At 47.2% G+C, this 17,886-nt stretch overlaps 7 protein-coding genes across 7 annotated transcripts; 4 read left to right on the top strand and 3 right to left on the bottom strand.

The window, feature by feature from the left end:
- The first annotated feature begins 436 nt into the window (after positions 1–436).
- F4822DRAFT_291885 (uncharacterized protein) lies at positions 437–1,485 on the top strand. The gene is made up of 2 exons (XM_051455044.1): positions 437–790; positions 872–1,485. Exons 1-2 carry the CDS (start codon positions 545–547, stop codon positions 1,361–1,363), a joined length of 738 nt encoding a protein of 245 aa, XP_051313544.1. The 5' UTR covers positions 437–544; the 3' UTR covers positions 1,364–1,485.
- On the bottom strand, positions 1,321–3,133 carry F4822DRAFT_407528 (ribonuclease H2, subunit B). The gene has a single exon (XM_051458499.1). The coding sequence runs from the start codon at positions 2,994–2,996 to the stop codon at positions 1,608–1,610; it is 1,389 nt and encodes a 462-aa protein (XP_051313543.1). The 5' UTR covers positions 2,997–3,133; the 3' UTR covers positions 1,321–1,607.
- Positions 3,134–3,557: 424 nt separating this feature from the next.
- F4822DRAFT_291868 (uncharacterized protein) lies at positions 3,558–6,398 on the top strand. Its single transcript, XM_051455043.1, has 2 exons — positions 3,558–3,679; positions 3,734–6,398. Exons 1-2 carry the CDS (start codon positions 3,667–3,669, stop codon positions 6,277–6,279), a joined length of 2,559 nt encoding a protein of 852 aa, XP_051313542.1. The 5' UTR covers positions 3,558–3,666; the 3' UTR covers positions 6,280–6,398.
- An 834-nt stretch (positions 6,399–7,232) lies between these two features.
- F4822DRAFT_430511 (altered inheritance of mitochondria protein 21) lies at positions 7,233–10,076 on the bottom strand (the record flags this gene model as incomplete). Its single annotated transcript, XM_051461311.1, has 2 exons — positions 7,233–9,073; positions 9,125–10,076. 2 exons carry the CDS (start codon positions 10,074–10,076, stop codon positions 7,233–7,235), a joined length of 2,793 nt encoding a protein of 930 aa, XP_051313541.1.
- Positions 10,077–12,456: 2,380 nt separating this feature from the next.
- F4822DRAFT_407520 (uncharacterized protein) lies at positions 12,457–14,311 on the top strand. The gene has a single exon (XM_051458498.1). The coding sequence runs from the start codon at positions 12,833–12,835 to the stop codon at positions 13,634–13,636; it is 804 nt and encodes a 267-aa protein (XP_051313540.1). The 5' UTR covers positions 12,457–12,832; the 3' UTR covers positions 13,637–14,311.
- Positions 13,772–14,311, top strand: F4822DRAFT_444343 (uncharacterized protein; the record flags this gene model as incomplete). The annotated part of the gene is made up of 1 exon (XM_051463219.1): positions 13,772–14,311. The coding sequence occupies one exon, from the start codon at positions 13,772–13,774 to the stop codon at positions 14,276–14,278; it is 507 nt and encodes a 168-aa protein (XP_051313539.1). The 3' UTR covers positions 14,279–14,311.
- An 893-nt stretch (positions 14,312–15,204) lies between these two features.
- Positions 15,205–17,208, bottom strand: F4822DRAFT_291813 (Golgi apparatus membrane protein TVP18). Its single transcript, XM_051455042.1, has 4 exons — positions 16,613–17,208; positions 16,520–16,535; positions 16,206–16,307; positions 15,205–16,132 (listed from the first exon to the last, which is right to left on the bottom strand). The coding sequence occupies exons 1-4, from the start codon at positions 16,647–16,649 to the stop codon at positions 15,832–15,834; spliced, it is 456 nt and encodes a 151-aa protein (XP_051313538.1). The 5' UTR covers positions 16,650–17,208; the 3' UTR covers positions 15,205–15,831.
- Positions 17,209–17,886: the final 678 nt, after the last annotated feature.

The following is a 17,886-nucleotide window of genomic DNA, read 5'->3' as shown; positions in this document are numbered from 1 at the left end:
TACTACGGGGACAAGACAAGTACCCACCTTAAACTCTACTTCCAATGTCTTTAATTGGGTAGATACAATAGAACGCGTGATGCGTCGCTTCTACGCGTCGTACCCACACGTAATTGGATTAAATGATAGAAACCCTATCGATAATATTGATAATAGACGCAATTCAAATCCAATTGGGCAATTTGGCGGCCAGCACAGCGTCATCCCCACACACGAAAACACTGCTATTTGCTGTATGACAACGCATGTCAACAAAAGAAAAGAGCGAGAGCCTTTAAATACCAACGATACTTTACCTAAGTACCTTTTTTGAGTTATGACACGCATTGTATAGGAGATACTGCATAACAATTTAACATTACGTCACTAATCGGAACACTGAAAATAATTGAGTTTATCAACCCCCTGGATCGGTACCTACAGAGATACTTATAGCTACCCCGCCAATCATCGCATCACAAAGTTAGACCCCTCAGTACCTATCTAAGTATTGGTCTTCGTCATACAAAAGATTGTTTCTACTTCCCTTCTTCCCCACGTCACAATGTCCGGCCATCAAGACGATTCCGATCACGAAGACCTCTTCGCCTCACCATCCAAAAAATCTACTACCCCCAGAGACCAACCAGTACGATCCACAACTCCATCAAATCCCCCGCCCAATCGCTACGATGACCCAGAAGAACTGCGCGAAGCCAATCTCCGACGAGAACTCGAAGGCGTGCGAAACATCAACGAGTTGATCGAGGGGGTAGTCGGGACCTTGGAACGAGCAAAGGGCAACATGCATGTACGTCATTTATTCCCACATCCCTAAATCACCACATCTCCATCCCTCACGAACAACGTCACTAACCAACCAATCCCTAAGACCGTCTCCGCAACCGTAACAACAGCCTCAACCCTGTTAAACACCTGGACACGCATCCTCTCGCAAACCGAGCACAACCAACGTCTCCTCCTAAACCCCAACTGGAAAGGCGCATCCCAAGACCTCGCCGACGTCGAAGCCGAAACCTTAGCCAAGCAACGCGAAGCCGAACAACGCGCCGCGGATACCGAACGCCGTCGCGCGGAAGCCAGACGCCGCGCTGAGGAGGAAGCGCGACAGCGCGAGGCCGCGGCTAATGCTACGAGCTCGACGCGTGGGGCTAGTGCTAGGGGGAGGTTGAGGAGTAGTGGAAGTGTGAGGGGGAGGGCTGGACGTGGGACTACGGGAGCGGGGAGAGGGTCGTATGGGGGTAGTACGACGACGAGTAGACCTAGCTCGGCTGCGGATACGAGTACGGCGAGTGGAAGGGGAACTTCGGGGATTGGGAGGGGGTTTTTGAGGGGGAAGTCGAGAGGACCGAGGGGGTATTAGGGATGAAGATTTGTCGAATGATGAGATGAACACGACTAGATGATTGGGAGCTTGATGATTCGAGCCATTGCTATTATCTATACACAACGATAAATGGCACATATCCCGATGCCCACCCCGGAGCCTGTAGGCCAGATAACTACCTGATAGGTATACATAGACGCCAAATGACATCAATTACTATGCACCCACCTCCCGTTTCCAATTATACAAATGTTACCATTTTATTCCATATATTATACACCTACTTTTTCTTAAAGAAATCACTCATCTTCTTCATCCCCACCGTATTAACCTTCTTCAAATCCCTCACGCCTCTACTCTCACCTGCCTTCTTCCGCTTCTCCTCTTCCTCCTTCCGTCGTTTCTTTTCCTCCCGGTGCGCCAGCTCCTCGTCGTCAAGCGCCCGCTTGCGCGAGTAATCCGTCATGTTACGCGCTGCGGCCGCTTCTTGTCGCAGTTTGTTGAGTTCGGCTAGATACTCGTCTAGAGGTGTAGAATCAACTAGTGGCGCCTTTTCTTCTTGTTCCTTTTGTGATGTAAGTTTTGCGAGGAGTTGTGCCGCTTGCGAAGGTGCGACATAGCACGAACATATGAAGTTGAAGGCGGTGCGCAGACGTTGGAGTTTTATGACTTCTTCGGAGGCATGGAGGGAGGGCATGAGTTCTGCGGCGGCGGTGATGGTAGTCGTAGATTCTTCGATAGTGACTGAGGTTGCGGCTGTGGATGCTTCTGACGCGGTACTAGTGCTGGTTTCTGTGGAAGACGTGGATGACTGACTATCCGTGGACTCGAGTTTGGGGGTTGACACCTCTGAGGTGGGTGCTGAGGTTTCGCTTTGTGCTTGCGTTTCCGTTTGCTGCGTAACTGACGTTATGACGGTGTTCTCCCTCTTCACACCTACGACCGGAGCCTCTAGGGCCTTAGTCACAAATTTCTCCTCCATACTTTTCGGCAAAGACTGTTCGCTCATATTTTGCGCCTTGGCTAATATTTCCGCTAGGAGTTTGTCCTGGCTGAAGCGAAACATCGTTTCATTGCCCCCATCAGCTGTGTCGCACATAGCAGCCATCCGCGATTCTAATAGCTCTCGAACGTTACCCCATCGCAATATCTCAGATAAATGTGGCGAAGATTCTTTTATGGAGTCAAAGTGATCGTCGCTGGATACGAACATTCGTTTTCCACCTTTAGTACTGACGGATTGGTTCGCGAATGCGGGTAATAGGAGAAATATAGGATCGATGGGTGTAGCAACGTATAGGTCGGCGCCCTTTGTAATATAAGCGCCAAGTTCAGCGCCATCCTCGCTCTTCTTCTCTTCGACTTTGCCCGTGTCGCTACATTCTATCAACCAACTTCTCGGTGTAGATTTTGGCGCAGCGATCCTTGTGAACTCGTAGATGCCTGTCTCGGGACATACCAGATATCTTGTTGGCTTTGCATATCTCGGATTTAGTAAAGAGACTATTTTCGCTTCTTTTGTAGCCTTAGAAGGGAGTATGAAGAGTTTCGGTGGATTTGAGGACTCTGCAGGTAATATGAATTTCGACTTGGTATTTGAGGTCGTCGTCGGTTTGGATTCTGGTGTTGCAGCAGATGCGCTTGCTTTGGATCTCGTGGTTCTCGCCATGCTGTATGAGAGCTATGGTTTCGCCAGAACTTCAGTAATTTGACTTGAAATAGTAACAACAGTGTATAAGAGGCCTATAGTTGACTAATTGATGTTTTTATTAACAATTAAAGGTTGCATAGGTGCATGTAGAGACTAAAGGGTACTTAGGTACTAATGACCCCTGTCGACGCGTCTTAATATAAATTAATCGCGTTTCACTAAAGGGGAAAGCGCGTCCCCACTTCGCCAATCATACGCCGGTATTTGCATCCGCCCATGTAAATCATCACTTATCGATAAATATAAGGTACTTCTATACTTCTATACATGTACCCTCTGATGTACTCTTGTGATACATGATCCCTCCGTCTACAACCATTCGTGATACCAATCAATCCTACACTTTTGCCAGAGTCTATTGGTTTTTTGGCAGTTTGAAAACAAGCCGATTGCATAGTAAGAAATTCCATGTTATTATTGGCGCCTCAAACCCGACAGAACAACACATACAAGACAATCAACCTATTCCCACCCCGGAAGATCGCCCTACCACCTATGTTCTATATTTGCCGCATGATATAATACATACATTAGCCAGCAAGGCATCGGACCCCTGCAGGTTTCCATTGGAGGGGACCGAAGTACCACCCGAATAAACACGACGGATGGGAACTTCAGGACCGCAGCCATGATGTCCGCTAGTATGTAACACTTCACTTACCATCGACATCAACCAACTTAACGAAAAATGGCAGGGTCCGGCGCAGACCCCGAGACACAATGGCCACCACGATCTCCCCACGACGTCCTTCTCAGCACACCCAAGGGACGCGAACGCTTGCGACGCATGGCCGAACGAGCATCACCCTCGCCGTCTCCATCCAAGCGAAACCGAATGACACCCGCGCTGGCTTCCCGATCTAGTAACTCCCGTCGCTATGACGTAGAAGAAGACGATATGGAGTTAGACGAGGACGACGATGATGAAGATGAGGAAATGTTGCAGTTGAAACTACAAGCGATCCAGGCAAAACTGAAGCTGAAAAAACTACAAAGCGCTAAAGCGAAGAAGGCACTTGGAGGAGACAGGACCCCGCCGCGATCGGAATCCGCACCTATACCCGATATTCCAATATCTAATCGAGCTCGTTCCGGAGCAGATTCGTTGCGTTCAGGCCCGTCATTTCGACCGCAGTCACAGGCAGAGGTACAAGTTCCAGCATCTCCAGTGCGAAGGGTGCAACCGCCGCAAGCCGATACCTCTCCTAGTAGGATACGTCTCGGCATCGACAAGGGGATCAGAGCAAAAGACGTCTCATTAAAAAGAGCACCAAGCGTAAGAAAGACCACAGAAACCCAGAATAACTCACAAGGAGGATATCTTCGACGAGCGCATACACCCTCTCATAGCACATCCGAACAACCCCCTAAACAAGAGCGACCCATGACTTTCAGCGAGAGACTAGCCGCAGCCAGGACCGAAGAAATAAGTCGACAGGAAAAGCGAGAACGAATAAAACAATCTAGGAGCAACGCCTTCGAACTCGACAGACAGGAAATGGAACATTTCAAGACCACCGCCAAGGAAATCCCCGACGTACCTATCCAACCCGAACAATACAGCCGCGAAGACGTCATAGCCGGCGGGCAGATTAAACGTAGCGACACGGCATCACTATCGAAATCGCAAATTGACCCAACCTCACGCCAGGAAAAGAAAGTCGTCCCCTCCGAAGTCCCCGAAGAAGACGCATCGGCTTTCGAACCGTATTCCAGCACACACCTCTCAAAGCGCGTAATCCCGCACTCGGTTCTAACGCGGAATCTCTCGGGCAAGAAAACCTATGTTATTAAGGACTTACTAAAACACGTCAAGGCGCCGGATTTCGAGCTCCCCGACGTCGAGCAGGATATCGTCGTTTTCGGGATCTTAGCCTCGAAATCGGAACCGCGGTCGCATAAAACGGGTAACAGCAACCTAAAGGAACAATCACAGACCGACCCGAGTAGGGGGAAGTACATGGTATTGCAGCTCGTGGACTTACAATGGGAACTCGAGTTGTTCTTGTTTAATTCGGGTTTTGACCGGTTCTGGAAGTTGACTCCTGGAACGCTACTCGCGGTGCTTAATCCAACGGTCATGCCACCGCCCCCTGGACGGACTGATACGGGGCGTTTTAGTTTGGTGATTAATAGTGGTGAAGATACTATACTGGAAGTAGGCACAGCCCGGGATCTCGGGTACTGCAAGTCGGTCAAGAAGGATGGCGAGTTGTGTAATGGTTGGGTGAATAAGAAACGAACCGAGTTCTGCGAGTTCCACATGAACCTAGGTCTTGCGAAACACCGGCAGGCGCGCCAGGATGTGAATGCATTTGATACAGGACTCGGGCCTAAAAAGGATAGGGCGAGGGGTGGAGGAGGTGGGGGTAGGAATTCATATCGGGGGAATAGTTGGGAAGAACGAGATGGTAAGGATGGAAAGAATAAGAGTAAGGGGAGTGGTTTCGATAGGGCGACGCAAAGTCAATGGTTCATATCGAAACCTAGCGCGGCGAGTATGCTCGATAACGAGGTCTTGGGCGGGCGTGTTACGAATACACTTGAACGCGGCGAGGCGCTAAGACGACGTCTTGCGACCGAGGAGAAGGAACGCGATATCATGAAACAACTCGGCCGCGTGGGTTCCGGCGCGGGAAAGGAGTACATGAAAAAGGGCGGCAGTGGTAGCAAAGCCCTAGGCTCGGGTTCAACCCAAGCCACCGACGACTCAAGACCCGATGTCGACGCCAAAGCCTTAGGTCTAATCCGGGATAGGGGTCAGGAACCTAGAATGCGGTTGAGCCCTGTTAAGCGCAAACGTGGCGTTGATAGCGCGTTGTCTTTTACTTCTACATCTTCTACTACTTCTACTACGACGGCATCTGCTACTCGTACGGCGCTGGGTTGGGGTGGCAATCTTAAGGATAAACTAGCGCGCATGAAAGAAGGCGAGAGATTGGCGCCGCCGGCTATTTCTACGAACGTAGGTGATAGCAGTACCGCGGGAGACGAAGGCAATAGTAGTGTCGGCGCAGGCGGTAGCGTGGCGAGGTCCCCGGCGCGCAAGAAGACGCGGTTCGTAACAGAAAAAGGGATTCGCGAAGCCGGGCGCGAGAGTCTGGGTGGGGAACTAGCTTCGGCTAATGACCGCAGCGATGACCCTGCTTCAGATTCCCGGCCAAGCTCAATCACGAGGGATAGGAGAGGAAGAATGGTCGTCCTGGATGACGATGACGATGAATTAGAAATTCTTCGGTAGTAAAGTGGAGAAAGAAAGAGCAAATACCCTTGTAATTCCTTTTATCCTGTTGCATATAGCATAGGCGTGTTGTGGTGCTGGTGCCGGTGGGGAAAAAAAGAGATATCATATCAGTAAGGCCAACCCAAGATCGGAGTCTGCAAAGGCAGCGTGGCGTACGTGTAGGGTTACGGATCGGATACCTAGGATTAAAAGATAGGATGGATCGATTAGGTAGTTTAGTCACTTTAGTATAGGATGACTCAAATCAGAAGAATATTTCGAAATACATATTTGAGAGTCAAGTATAAGATAAATATTAGTATTCTAAGCAGCGCTGTATCAAGGATAGCCTCGGAAATAGATATACCACTATATCTGACTTGCCGTATAACACGCTCTATGAGCGCGAATAGACCAGCAACTATGGTCTATTCCATCGACATACCGGCAGCCACCGTATGATTGACGAACGCACGGTGGGTTGGAATCTATCCAACTGTATGCCAACTGCTATTAGTCCTAGAACATCATCTACTAAACACTGATGTTATTTACTTTACTACCTATCCTAGTTAAAATATGTATTCTTGAATCCAGGTAACTCGGATCATGTCTAGACAGCACTAGACAATCCAAAATCTTTTTTTAATACTAAGCCTATGTCGAATCAAAACCTACAGGATTCGGAATGACATCGTAGAAGAGGCAAGGATCGCTATGGGGATAGAATGAATAAGAGGAAAGAAGGACAAAATAAGTAAACCACACCAGTGTGCGATCTACAAATCTGCTCTTTTTTTCGCTCCTTTTTGTTTAACACTTTTTACGGTTCGTCGCCAACTTAGGAAGTATCCCTCGCCCCAATTCCAATTCGCACCACCTTGAACAAAAAGGAAATGTGGAATGAAGTGGAAATGAAAAACGATAGAATCGCACACTCCTTCGTAGCGAGAAAGTAGATACTTCTACTATCACTTTGTTACCTCATCCTCAGCCTCTTCAACCGCTTGGACTTCGTCTCCCGTCGGCTTTTTTTCGATTGTCTCTTCTAAGATAGACTCGCCAGCCGTATTAGTAGCTAGCGTTTTAGTTTCTTCTTCCGTCTTGGAGTCGCTCTTTGTTTCGCTTGGCTCGGATTCAGCTGGTTTGCTTTCTACCTTATCGTCCACTTTGGATTCCGACTTCTCCTCTGGTTGAGGCTCAGACTTGTCTTGTTCTAACGAGACTTGTGGTTCAGCTTCCCTAGGTTCCTCCTTAGCTACCTCAATAGACTTAGTCTCCGGTTCTAGTAATGTCACGGGTCCAGGACCGTCAACTGTCATGGTGCCCTCCTCATCTATGCTAAATAAAGTGCGAGTCATGGAAAAGCTTAGAACGGGATGGCCATTGGACGTAGGCGGAGGGCCGGATTCCACACCACTTGGGCTCGCGGCCTTAGTAGGAGCCCGTCGTTGAGGGCCTCGCGCGCGGCCTTTCCTCGCATCAGACAATGGTGCCTTCTCCTTCTCTTCAGCGGGCTCTTGTGTGGGTGGTTCTTCCTTTTTAGGGGCTTGGGGACCTAATCTTAAACGGTTGTTAAGATCCGACATGAACCCTGCTTGCAAAGCAGCTATCTTCCCTCCAGCTGGCCTAGCGGGCACTGCGGGTTTCGGCTTCGCCGCCGGCTCAGGACCCTTAGTCTCTGCAGCCGGCTTCGAAGGACGAACGGGAATTTGGGGCTTTGGGCGATCAGGAACAGTGGGCTTTAAAGTTGAATCATCACCCGATCCTTGCTTCTTAGGGCGCGCTAGTATCGATGGCTTCTGAGGGGCTTGCTCAGTAATTGACTTGGTCGCCTCATCCGCCTGTGATTCTTCAGTGGCCTCAGGAGTGGAAACGGTAGCAGTGAATTGTAGGGAATCGGGCGTGTCCTCCCAGACGTCTCGGCTTGGGAACCTTTGAGTCGCTAAATTGCTAGGTCTACTGTGGGTATCCTTGGCTAGATGCGGTTGGCTTCCAATCCATGACGGGGGCTTTTGTTGACGGTACAAAAAGCTGTCTGGAGTGAGAGCTTCCTTTTCGGCAAGTTCCTCTTGTCTTCTTGCAAAAGCTTGAGCAGGAGTTTCGCCATCTCGTGGAGGTACATCTAAAGCTGCAGCTTGTTCTTTCTGGCGAGCTTCCAATAACTCCGGTGTCGAGACTTCCGCAGTAGAATGCACGCTGTTAGGAGCATCCTCCCAGATATCCCGACTAGGGAATCTTTGGCGTTGTTCCTTCAACTTCTCGGCCTGAGTCATGGGTTTCTTGCCGGCTTTCTCGTCTTCGGGGAACAGTGGTTCATATTCCTCCACGTCTTCCAGCGGGGTTGAATGCAATTCAGGCGGTGGAGGACTGTATACGCTTGCAGGTCTACTAGTGGGGCGGCTCTTAGGTTCCTCCATTTCGTAGGCGCTGCCGTGTCGCTCCGGTGGAGGTTCCACGGCAGGCTGCATTTGGTAGGGAGATGGGTCTTTGGCCACCTCATCAGGAGCTAGGATTGGCTGATTGCGCACTTCTTCGGCACCCTCGCCTTCCGCAGACTTCTCGTCACCAAATTTGACGTATCCTTTGCGTCGATTTGGCTCGTCTACGTGGATTACGTTGTCACCGTTAATAGTATCAGCGTGGTCAGTAGCTACTTCATTGCCTGAGAAATTAGGCTTCAAGGGCGAAATGATGTTGGCATCTTCTTGGGCGGCTGGTGGTTGAGGGGACGAGATACGTGACGTATACTCATCAGCTGCTTGGTAGCCAACCTGTTCGCTGGGAGTCCCGACAAATTCAGTTGAAGTACCTATCAAGATTGGTTAGAAACACTCCAAAGTTTGCTGGCAGTTTGCGTTACCAAAACCAGCACCACGGCTGGCTGTATCTCGAACGATCTTATTTAGATCCTCGCTACTCATTGAGTAGTCGTGTACACGGTCGTGAAGATGATTGTAGCGCTCCTTCTGTAGGGCATCAGGATGTTTCTCGTAGTAGGCCTTCTCGAGTTTGTCGGTAGACGCAACGCCATGTCCATGGAGACCGTAGACATCGGACGGAAGATCGCCAAACCCGCTTCGAGAACTCGTCTTCCTAGTATGGTTTCGAATAGGTTTCGTTCCATCGGTGCTGGCCGTTCTAGGAGCTGGGGTAGGCGAGGGTGCTTGAACATCACCAGCATTGGCTAACATAGGAACTCGTTGGCCAATCTCGGGAATGCCTTGTCCATCTTCTGTAAACGTTTCGCTTTGATGCGAAAGCTGACTCGTAGTACTCGCCTTCTTCTTAAGGCTGCGAGGTGGGTAACCTTGGTCTTCGTAGGAAGGACGTCCAATGCCAAAAGCGGCGGCTCTGTCAGAATCGGTCCGTGTAACTTGAGCAACTCGCTGCTTGGCGCTCTGGGCGGGCATGGTTGGCTTCGGCGCATGCAGTTTGATGTCCTCGCCGACGGTGCGAGTTTGTTCGGGCGAAGTAGACGACCTACGGCTCGCCTGTGGGGACGTACCCAACTCTTCGATAACAGCAGCATACTCACGACCTTCTTCGCCCGGGTTAGGCATCTCGACACTAACAGGACGTTCTAGCTCTTCGCCAAGGTGGGTGTGATTTTGTCGAGTTGTCTTAGCGGTGAAGGGGCTCTCGTTGAGAGGCGAAGGAGCGAAGCGGTCCGGGTTTGGAGAGACGGATCGATTGAAACGACGATTGATGGGGCGAGGAGGAATCGCGGGCGCGGAGGAGCCATTGTCTCTTTCTTGACTCCTCGCAGGACGAGGAGGGATTGCTGGTGTGGATTGCATGGTGGCAGCAGACATTTCGAACAAAGCAGAAAAAGCAGTCGTTGTTAGCTAATAAAATGCTTGAAACAAATACGATCTGTAGGCGGTCGACAAGAAAATGACCTATAGAAATGTACACATTAGTAAAGGGACAAAATGGCAATTGAAGCTATTGACTCGATTGCAATGACTAGGAAAGTTGAACAAGATAAATTGAGCAATGACTGTGTTCGGCATGTGATTAAGTTGAGGTAGTCCCATGTGCGAGTATATATCATCTTATGCTAGAAGGCGTCATAGCTTATGTATACGTACCGCATAAATGCCAGTGAGCTTAAGATATAACCGTGCAGGTCTAGCAAACTTATGGCAAAGCAAGAGAGACCTGGGGATAGTCGTATAAGTTGATTTGAGGATTCTCGAAGTGGATCGTGATGATCAGATACGCAATTGGCCAAGACCAAGTCTTACACTTGTCTAGTTGTCCATGTGTTAGATCTAGTCCCCTGTTATATCATGCGGTGAAGAGATAAAACAGATAGGAAGAATATGCTAGTGATAAGCTAGATAGATAATAGAATAGGTAGAGGTAGTGAGACGGTTTGGCTTGGCTTGGCTAAGAGGGAATAAGGCAGATATAAATGTCTCGATAGAGTGTGAGGTTATTATTAGGCAACGGAAACGGACCCGACGACAAGAGCCACGTTCCTCCTGTCAGAGTGCCATTGAGTGTGCAAGTCTAGCCTTTTCTCGTCGCAGGAGACGAGAAAATATAGGGAAATAAGTTGCTAATTACACCGCCCCTTGCTTTAGGAGGGAACCATTTGGCAATACAACAAGTACCGCTCGATTCAATGCATAAGAAGGGGTAGGAAAGAGGAGGGAAGTAAAAGCCAGCGAACGGCCTAGCTAAGGAAATAGACGATGTTCCAATGAGATGGAGGGGTTGCTCCAAGAAAGCTTCTGCGTCGGGGCACTTACACGTTCGAGGGTTGATTGGTTGAAATGACGATGTATATAAGACACGGACAGGTCAGCAGCCTTAGCTCGATCTCGATTGGCGACGATGCCGAGTGCTTGGTATAGCTATATTGGTTGTTTCTTTGGGATGGTTAGGTAGGTAAGGTATATAGAAAGGCAATTGGCCTCTTATTCAATAAGAGTTTTTAATATTAAAAGGAAGAAAATGAGACAAGATAAATTTTCGAGCAATAAAATCTCTGATCGATACAGAATACTGATGATGTAAATGGTCGGCCCGGTTTAGCCGTAATGGGAATTGCGGAATTGCAACAAATGGTTACAATTGCGCAAGCAACACAGTTAGTGCTTCGTAAACAAAGGGGTGGCCTTATTATTTTTATGCCTTCGATATGTTACCAGGTATTGTATCGTGGTATCGTATTGGATCGAATCGTATGGTATCGTTTAGCGTAATTCTTATGGCTTTGGTTGTAGGGGTTTGGGTTGATTTATGGAGATCTAGATTCTGTAACTAAAAATCACAATGATGAAACTGAGAGGGACTCGGATGACTTAAATACTTCATGTAGGTACAGTAGCTACTTCCCACACTGGAGGTTTTTAACTTTGGTTTCCGTTTTTACAGGATCGTACCTGAAGCCGTTGGCGATGTCATGGAATAATCTTGATTTCTATTAGCTACCAATAACTTTACCAGACAGGGATGTCAGGTGTTTGAAAAAATCGATGCACTCCCCCCCATCTCAAGTACCCCGCATGTACTTTATTTCCACTAGGTCATGAGTCTTTGCCGGCGTCACAACCTATAGCAATGAGGGGTACACTTGGAGTACAATCATTTTGAATGCTATCTGTCCCCTAATTCATACATATGTATTGTAGGCGGTCTGCAAGTTGATACTGACCAATCGCAGTGTTCTAATATGTCAATAGCTCGGAGCTCTTTAGCGGGGGAAAGACATATGTACCACCCCTCAATGCATTATTTTCTTCACTAGCGCCTCCATCGACGCAAGCATCTTAGATGCAGGTGACCTATACTGGTAAAAGAAACGGGAACCTACATGTATCTACTAAAAATTGTACAATACCATGAACTCTGAATATGTAAATGATCCTCAATCAGTATTATTATTATTATTGGAATACCTATGGGATAACAATACCTCTCGATTGAGTCGTACGATTATGTTTAACAAATGTTAATGGTAGGGAGGTATGGGTACCTATGAATAGTTGTATGGGGTTATTGTTACGGTACTATACCGTAATGTAGAACACAACTCCAGCAAGTCATCGTTGGCCTCAACAATCATCAGAGGAAGTTACCACATCGACCCCACCCTAAACTCTTAATCATCCCAGAATCCGTAATAGCTCTTGAACGGACAATCAGCTGATTATGCATAGTGCGTCAGAATTTTTACGGTGAATCGAAGCGGCAAGACTACTGCTCTATGGGGTATAGTTTCTCTGAAAATACTCCAAAACTACTAGATATGTACCTAAGCTTTTACCTTACAGAAGGCACCTAGATACCTTATGTAGGTAGATAAAGATCTTGAATTCATTCCTTCAATACGAGTACTTAGGTATCCTTTCATAAACTCGAGGCGTTTCATTTCCTTTGTACATAATAACTAACAGCCGCAAATACATCACTTAAATTCTTTATATAAACCCGCATAAAACAGGTATTATCTATCATAAGCGAATGACGATTTATACCATGCCTTTTTATGAAATAGAAGTTTCTACAGTAGACCGGGAAATAATACGCACACCTAAAAATCTCTTGCCTCCTCATAATGGATTCCTCGACTTTCCCAACTCACGTACTTCTCGGCTCTCTTCGATCGACGAGACAAGCTGATGCTGAAGAGTTCGTGAATGATTCCCTCCCCGCCAAGGACACAGCGTATTCCTCATGTAAGAAACGACGTCGCAGTGAAGTATCAGAGCCCGATTTCACACTTGTAGAAATGCCTCGCCTTACTACCCCCCAATCGACTGAATACCGAAGTTCACGACAGGTTCAGGAAGCCACCTCTCATCGCCCGAACTCTTCTTTCCAAGATTCCGATCAGTCCCACGAAGATCCCTCTCCAAACCCTGAAAAACTTCCCTCCGAGCTTTATAATAAAGCGCATCTAGCTTGGTGGCTTGAGTACCTGGACCCATCTCAATCACCTAACTATTCTTCTGATTCTTCGAAGGCCGATCGAAGCGCTTCCTTTGACTTGGACTCAGTAGATATGGCTCCGAGTGGGCAACATAGCATAACATCGTCTGCAACTCGTGGGGATCGGGTAGGTTCACCAGGCTATCGATCCACGGTCTTGAATGAACTTGGTATCTACAATATACCTATAGGCTTTTCTAATACTCCGAAATGGGCTCGTAAATGCCACGACTACTTCAAAATACCCGTAACACTCACTGCAGAAGCTCACGAGGCGATGAGGGAGAATTATCTCGCACTAATCAAGGTGCTCACTGAGAATACTACACTTAATAAGAGTGACCCTAGTTGGCATCTCTTCAGTTATACGGGTATATTGCCGCAGAGCGACACGCGGCAGGCGAATCAAGGCCAGCCCAGTGGAGAATAGGCGGGTCAAGAGGAATCGGATGAAGAAGATATCATACCTTTCATTCCGCGGCCCCTATTCCATCATTGTACGAACGTACCGTTTTCTACTACAAACGGCCATATACCCAAGGACCCGGAGCGAAAGTACATCAAAATGGTCACGCCCAAGCCTGACCTTACCGTGGGGTATTCATATGACAAGATCACTCCAATTAGAAACATTGCCTGGCTCTATCATCGAAAGCAAGACTTCGTCATCAATAATGCTCAGATATATTTCCCTTATTTCTTAGTTGAAGTAAAGACCCCAAAAGGCGACGTGACAGAGGCGTTGAACCGGTTGATGGGCGATGGCGCAACTTGTCTTCGCCTAAGCTCGCAGGTGCTCCCTAGAACTATGAACTTCGTCTTCGGTACAGTTGCCACTCCCCAATGGATACAACTTTATTCCATATGGCAGGACAAGAGTGGACAAATCTATGTTGAATTGATAGAGGATTTCTCCCTAAGTAAAGTCGAAACGTATTCGAACTGTCGGGACGCTATCCGAAAGATACACGAATGGGCAGCACAAGTCCGGCTTCCGGCCATTTTCGAAGGTCTTTACCAGATGGTGAAGGCCGAGGAAGAAAAGGTACAAAATAGAAACGAAGAATATTAAATTGATGAATAAAAATAGTGAGTTTACCTAAATAAGTATTATTTTAAAACAAAAAAAAAAATATACATTAAAAAACCACCCATTTTTTAGGTACATATACCAACCATGGTCACGCCTTTACATTTTCCCCGTTTCGTGGGTTGTGAACTCGTATGCATTATGTAAAATGCAAGGGACGGTAGTCTTTCCAACACATATCGTAGCTAAGCTAAGTTGTACCTGGTGATGAATAAAAACAATCAACTAATAATTGGGACGAAATAGTCAGTATCTCGATAGGATAGACTATCCAATTGAAGAAAGTAGAAGCGACGTCAGCACCTAAAGGGAGTCGTCGTAACAAGCTAGGTATGGAGCAATATACCTAGGTAGGGTGATGTATATATGTGCATTAGTAGAAATGACGGCATACAACATATTTCCCCACGGTCTTGGCCAGCTTTTTACGTACCAACGAGAGTCAGGTCCCTGACCTATCTAAAATAGTAACACCCGGGAGAAGAATCTAGACTTTGAGGTTGAATAGCTAGGTAGAAAACCTTCCCATCTTCCAGACGTCCCGAAATGGACCTAAAACCTAACCGAGAGCGCGGAACTCTTCGGTTGAGTTTCAGTTTGATACCTAAACGGTTCACGCTGTATATTGATGTAAGTGTATATTGCAGTGTGTAGCTTATTTTCGTCACATAAGCAAAAAACCTCATCTCACTGGGCCCTATCAGTGGCAATGAAGATTCTAGATATTTGAGATCAAATCGCCTCTTAATATTTCATATGAATTCATAAGCTTCGTAGATCGTCAGCGAAAAATCGACTGGTGGGGGTCATGTGGGGAGTCTCAGCCTGGCAAAGAGAACCATGACGCTTTAGATATAGTCTAGATCTCTCTTTAGATAATATAGTCAATCATTCACTCATAAATGACGGAAGATTAACAGCTCTCCGATATATTACTAGGATCGTATAGGTCTCTAAAAGTTGTCAGGTTAGGGGCCCAGTACCTAGGCAGTTACCAATGGAATGGATATTCAGGGTCTAGGGAAATGGACCATTGGCAATTTAGCAACCAGGTACGTGGCTTATACACTTAGATAAGCAGAGTGCCATTTAGAGCTTCGTCATCGGGGCCAAACAAAAGTAGACATCACAGTAACAGGAGAAGCTCAAAAATATCTGTTTGGTTCAAAGTACCAGCACCAGACTGGGGTATCTCTTCCATTCTGGATGCAGTAACGTGTCAAGAAAACAAGAACATTCCGCAGCCATCTTGCTCGCATCGTATTCCGTGACGCCGTTTCCCTAAAGATCAAAAAAGCACAACCTAACGCAGAAACCTCCCTTTTTCCTCAGCATACGAGAGAAAACAGCACCAAGACCCAGAAGCCACACATACACTCCCTCCACAGACGCAGGGCATAACTCCTTTTCGGCACTCTGATGTTCGTCAATCATGTTGGCTATAGCCTTTTCCCTTGACTATTCCTACAGGAGCTAAGGATTCTCGCACGGTCCTCAAGGCTCGATGTTAGTAGTCCGTTTGTATCGCGACCCGATCATACGATCATCTGCGCTACACCCGCACCACCCAGCGTCTTGCTTCCGACGAAGGCTTGGCCCTTGATACCTGCAGCAGCGTAGCAAAGAGCCGTGAAAGTCAGGACGACGGCAGCTGCAATCAAAGAGCTAGCAGTAATAATAATGCTGAGCCATTGAATGAGGGCCATGACACCGTAAGTACCGGCACGCATGTAGTTCGTCGAGACCCTACGGATCGCAGCGTCGAAGGCAGCCGAAGTAGGGCAGATTCGGAGCAATAGAGGGACTTCGATGAAGAGGATGATGAAGCAGGAGACCCTTTAGAAGTACGTATTAGCTTTCGGCTGCTCATCCCTATTTTCGTTCTAATGTTTGGTGGGTATGAACTTACAGAGCAAGGATGGCAAAGATGATGAGCAGGACATGGCTGAAGAGGTTAAAGAGGTTTGCGATACCCAGCGCAAAGCAAAGGATCATAGACAGAATTCCGAGCCTAGTTGCGAGCATAGTTAGCTATCAAAATTCAACCTATCCATCCATCATTAAAATCCGAATACACAACTCGAAGGCCTCCAGCACCGGCTTCGGGAACGAGGGAGTAGTTCGGCAGAATCAAGCAACCAGCATGGTAACGGCTTGTCGCACAGTTCGATGAGGTCGATCGTATTGTGGATGATAGGAAGTAAGGATAATGCGTAGGCTTACCATTGTCCGTAGATACCTAGTTGTACAATTGTCAATGCCCATTCTATGTAACAAGGCTGATACACCAGCCTCATGAATAATTAAGTAACTTACTGAAGTTCCTTGTCGCGAACTCGTCCTTGAGCGACATCTTGAAGATTATTGGTATTTAGCGATGAACAATCGAGTTTGTATGCGATGTAAAGAATATCTGGCTGCCTTAGCAGGAAAATAAACGGCGCTGACGACGACTGGATAAACCGGGTCGGACAGATCGGGATGGGTTTGCGATTAAGGGCGGAAGGTGGATTTATCGATCGTTTCGTTTGGTCGTAAAAAAGAGAAGTATTTCGTGGTAGCGTTTCGTGATGTAGGAAAGCAATGTGTTCTGGTATTGTTTGTGTTTATTATTGGGAAGTAGAACAGTGAGTCGAGGTTCGGCGAAACAAAGGTTGTTAGACGATGAAATGTTTTTGAGAGGTTGAAGAACTGATGACGGCTGACTGTGTCTCTAAGTTAAGTCTGTGTGTATTGTACCTTCCTCTCGTATTGTACAGATGTACAAGATTAATCCTGAACCAATTAAAGAGCTAGGGTGGACCTAACCATTTCCCGTACAACAAATTTGATTGGCCAGGAACAAACCTAGTGTTGCTATTTCTTGTTATTCGCGTGGCAGCTTCCTACACCAAGAAATTCGCTGCCTGCCCAGCGGCTGCTGCGGCGCAACCAAGTCATTCCTTACGTAAACCAGCGCAACAGGTAAAGGAAAACGTAAGGTCCGTGCGTAAGCCGCAATTGGCAACGTCACCCTCCTCAGCCAAGAAGGGGCTGTGTCAAATGAACATCTACTTTTATTAACTTCATCTGCACTACATCTATATGGATACCTAACATAGGCATCACTATTTTATCTGTTTCTAGCCGTGATTCGTAAGGTTAAGGGAATATTATCAAATATATTAGGCAACCCTCATAGTACCTCGAATCTAGTAGCGGAATAAATGCCGTGTCAACGTTGAGATTTGCTACGTCGTATATCGAAATCGAAATCTTAATAACTTCATTTCCTAGCAAGTTCTTAGGCATCCAGCCGAGAATATTATCGCAGCCTTAAAATTTACGATTTAAAAATTATCAGTCGGCGCCTAGACGCGAAATATTGCTTGACGGCGGGAGGGGATATGGGATGGTAATTCAATACGGGCCATATGGGTCATCTTACTTTGAGAGCGCCAGACTTGTATAGAGCTATAAAACCTCAGTGGTTTAATATTACCCTTATCACGATACCCCTAAGCGCAATGTAATGTGTTGAAATACCTTTGCTAATATCTGTTATGATAGTGTACCATAATTACGCCATTGCGTATGCGGATTCAGGATTC

This window comes from Hypoxylon trugodes, assembly GCF_022578975.1.
Source record: "Hypoxylon trugodes strain CBS 135444 unplaced genomic scaffold F4822scaffold_6, whole genome shotgun sequence".
Taxonomy (NCBI): domain Eukaryota; kingdom Fungi; phylum Ascomycota; class Sordariomycetes; order Xylariales; family Hypoxylaceae; genus Hypoxylon; species Hypoxylon trugodes.
Note: the sequence above shows the minus strand (reverse complement) of the source record. Positions and strands in the feature narration are given on the sequence as shown.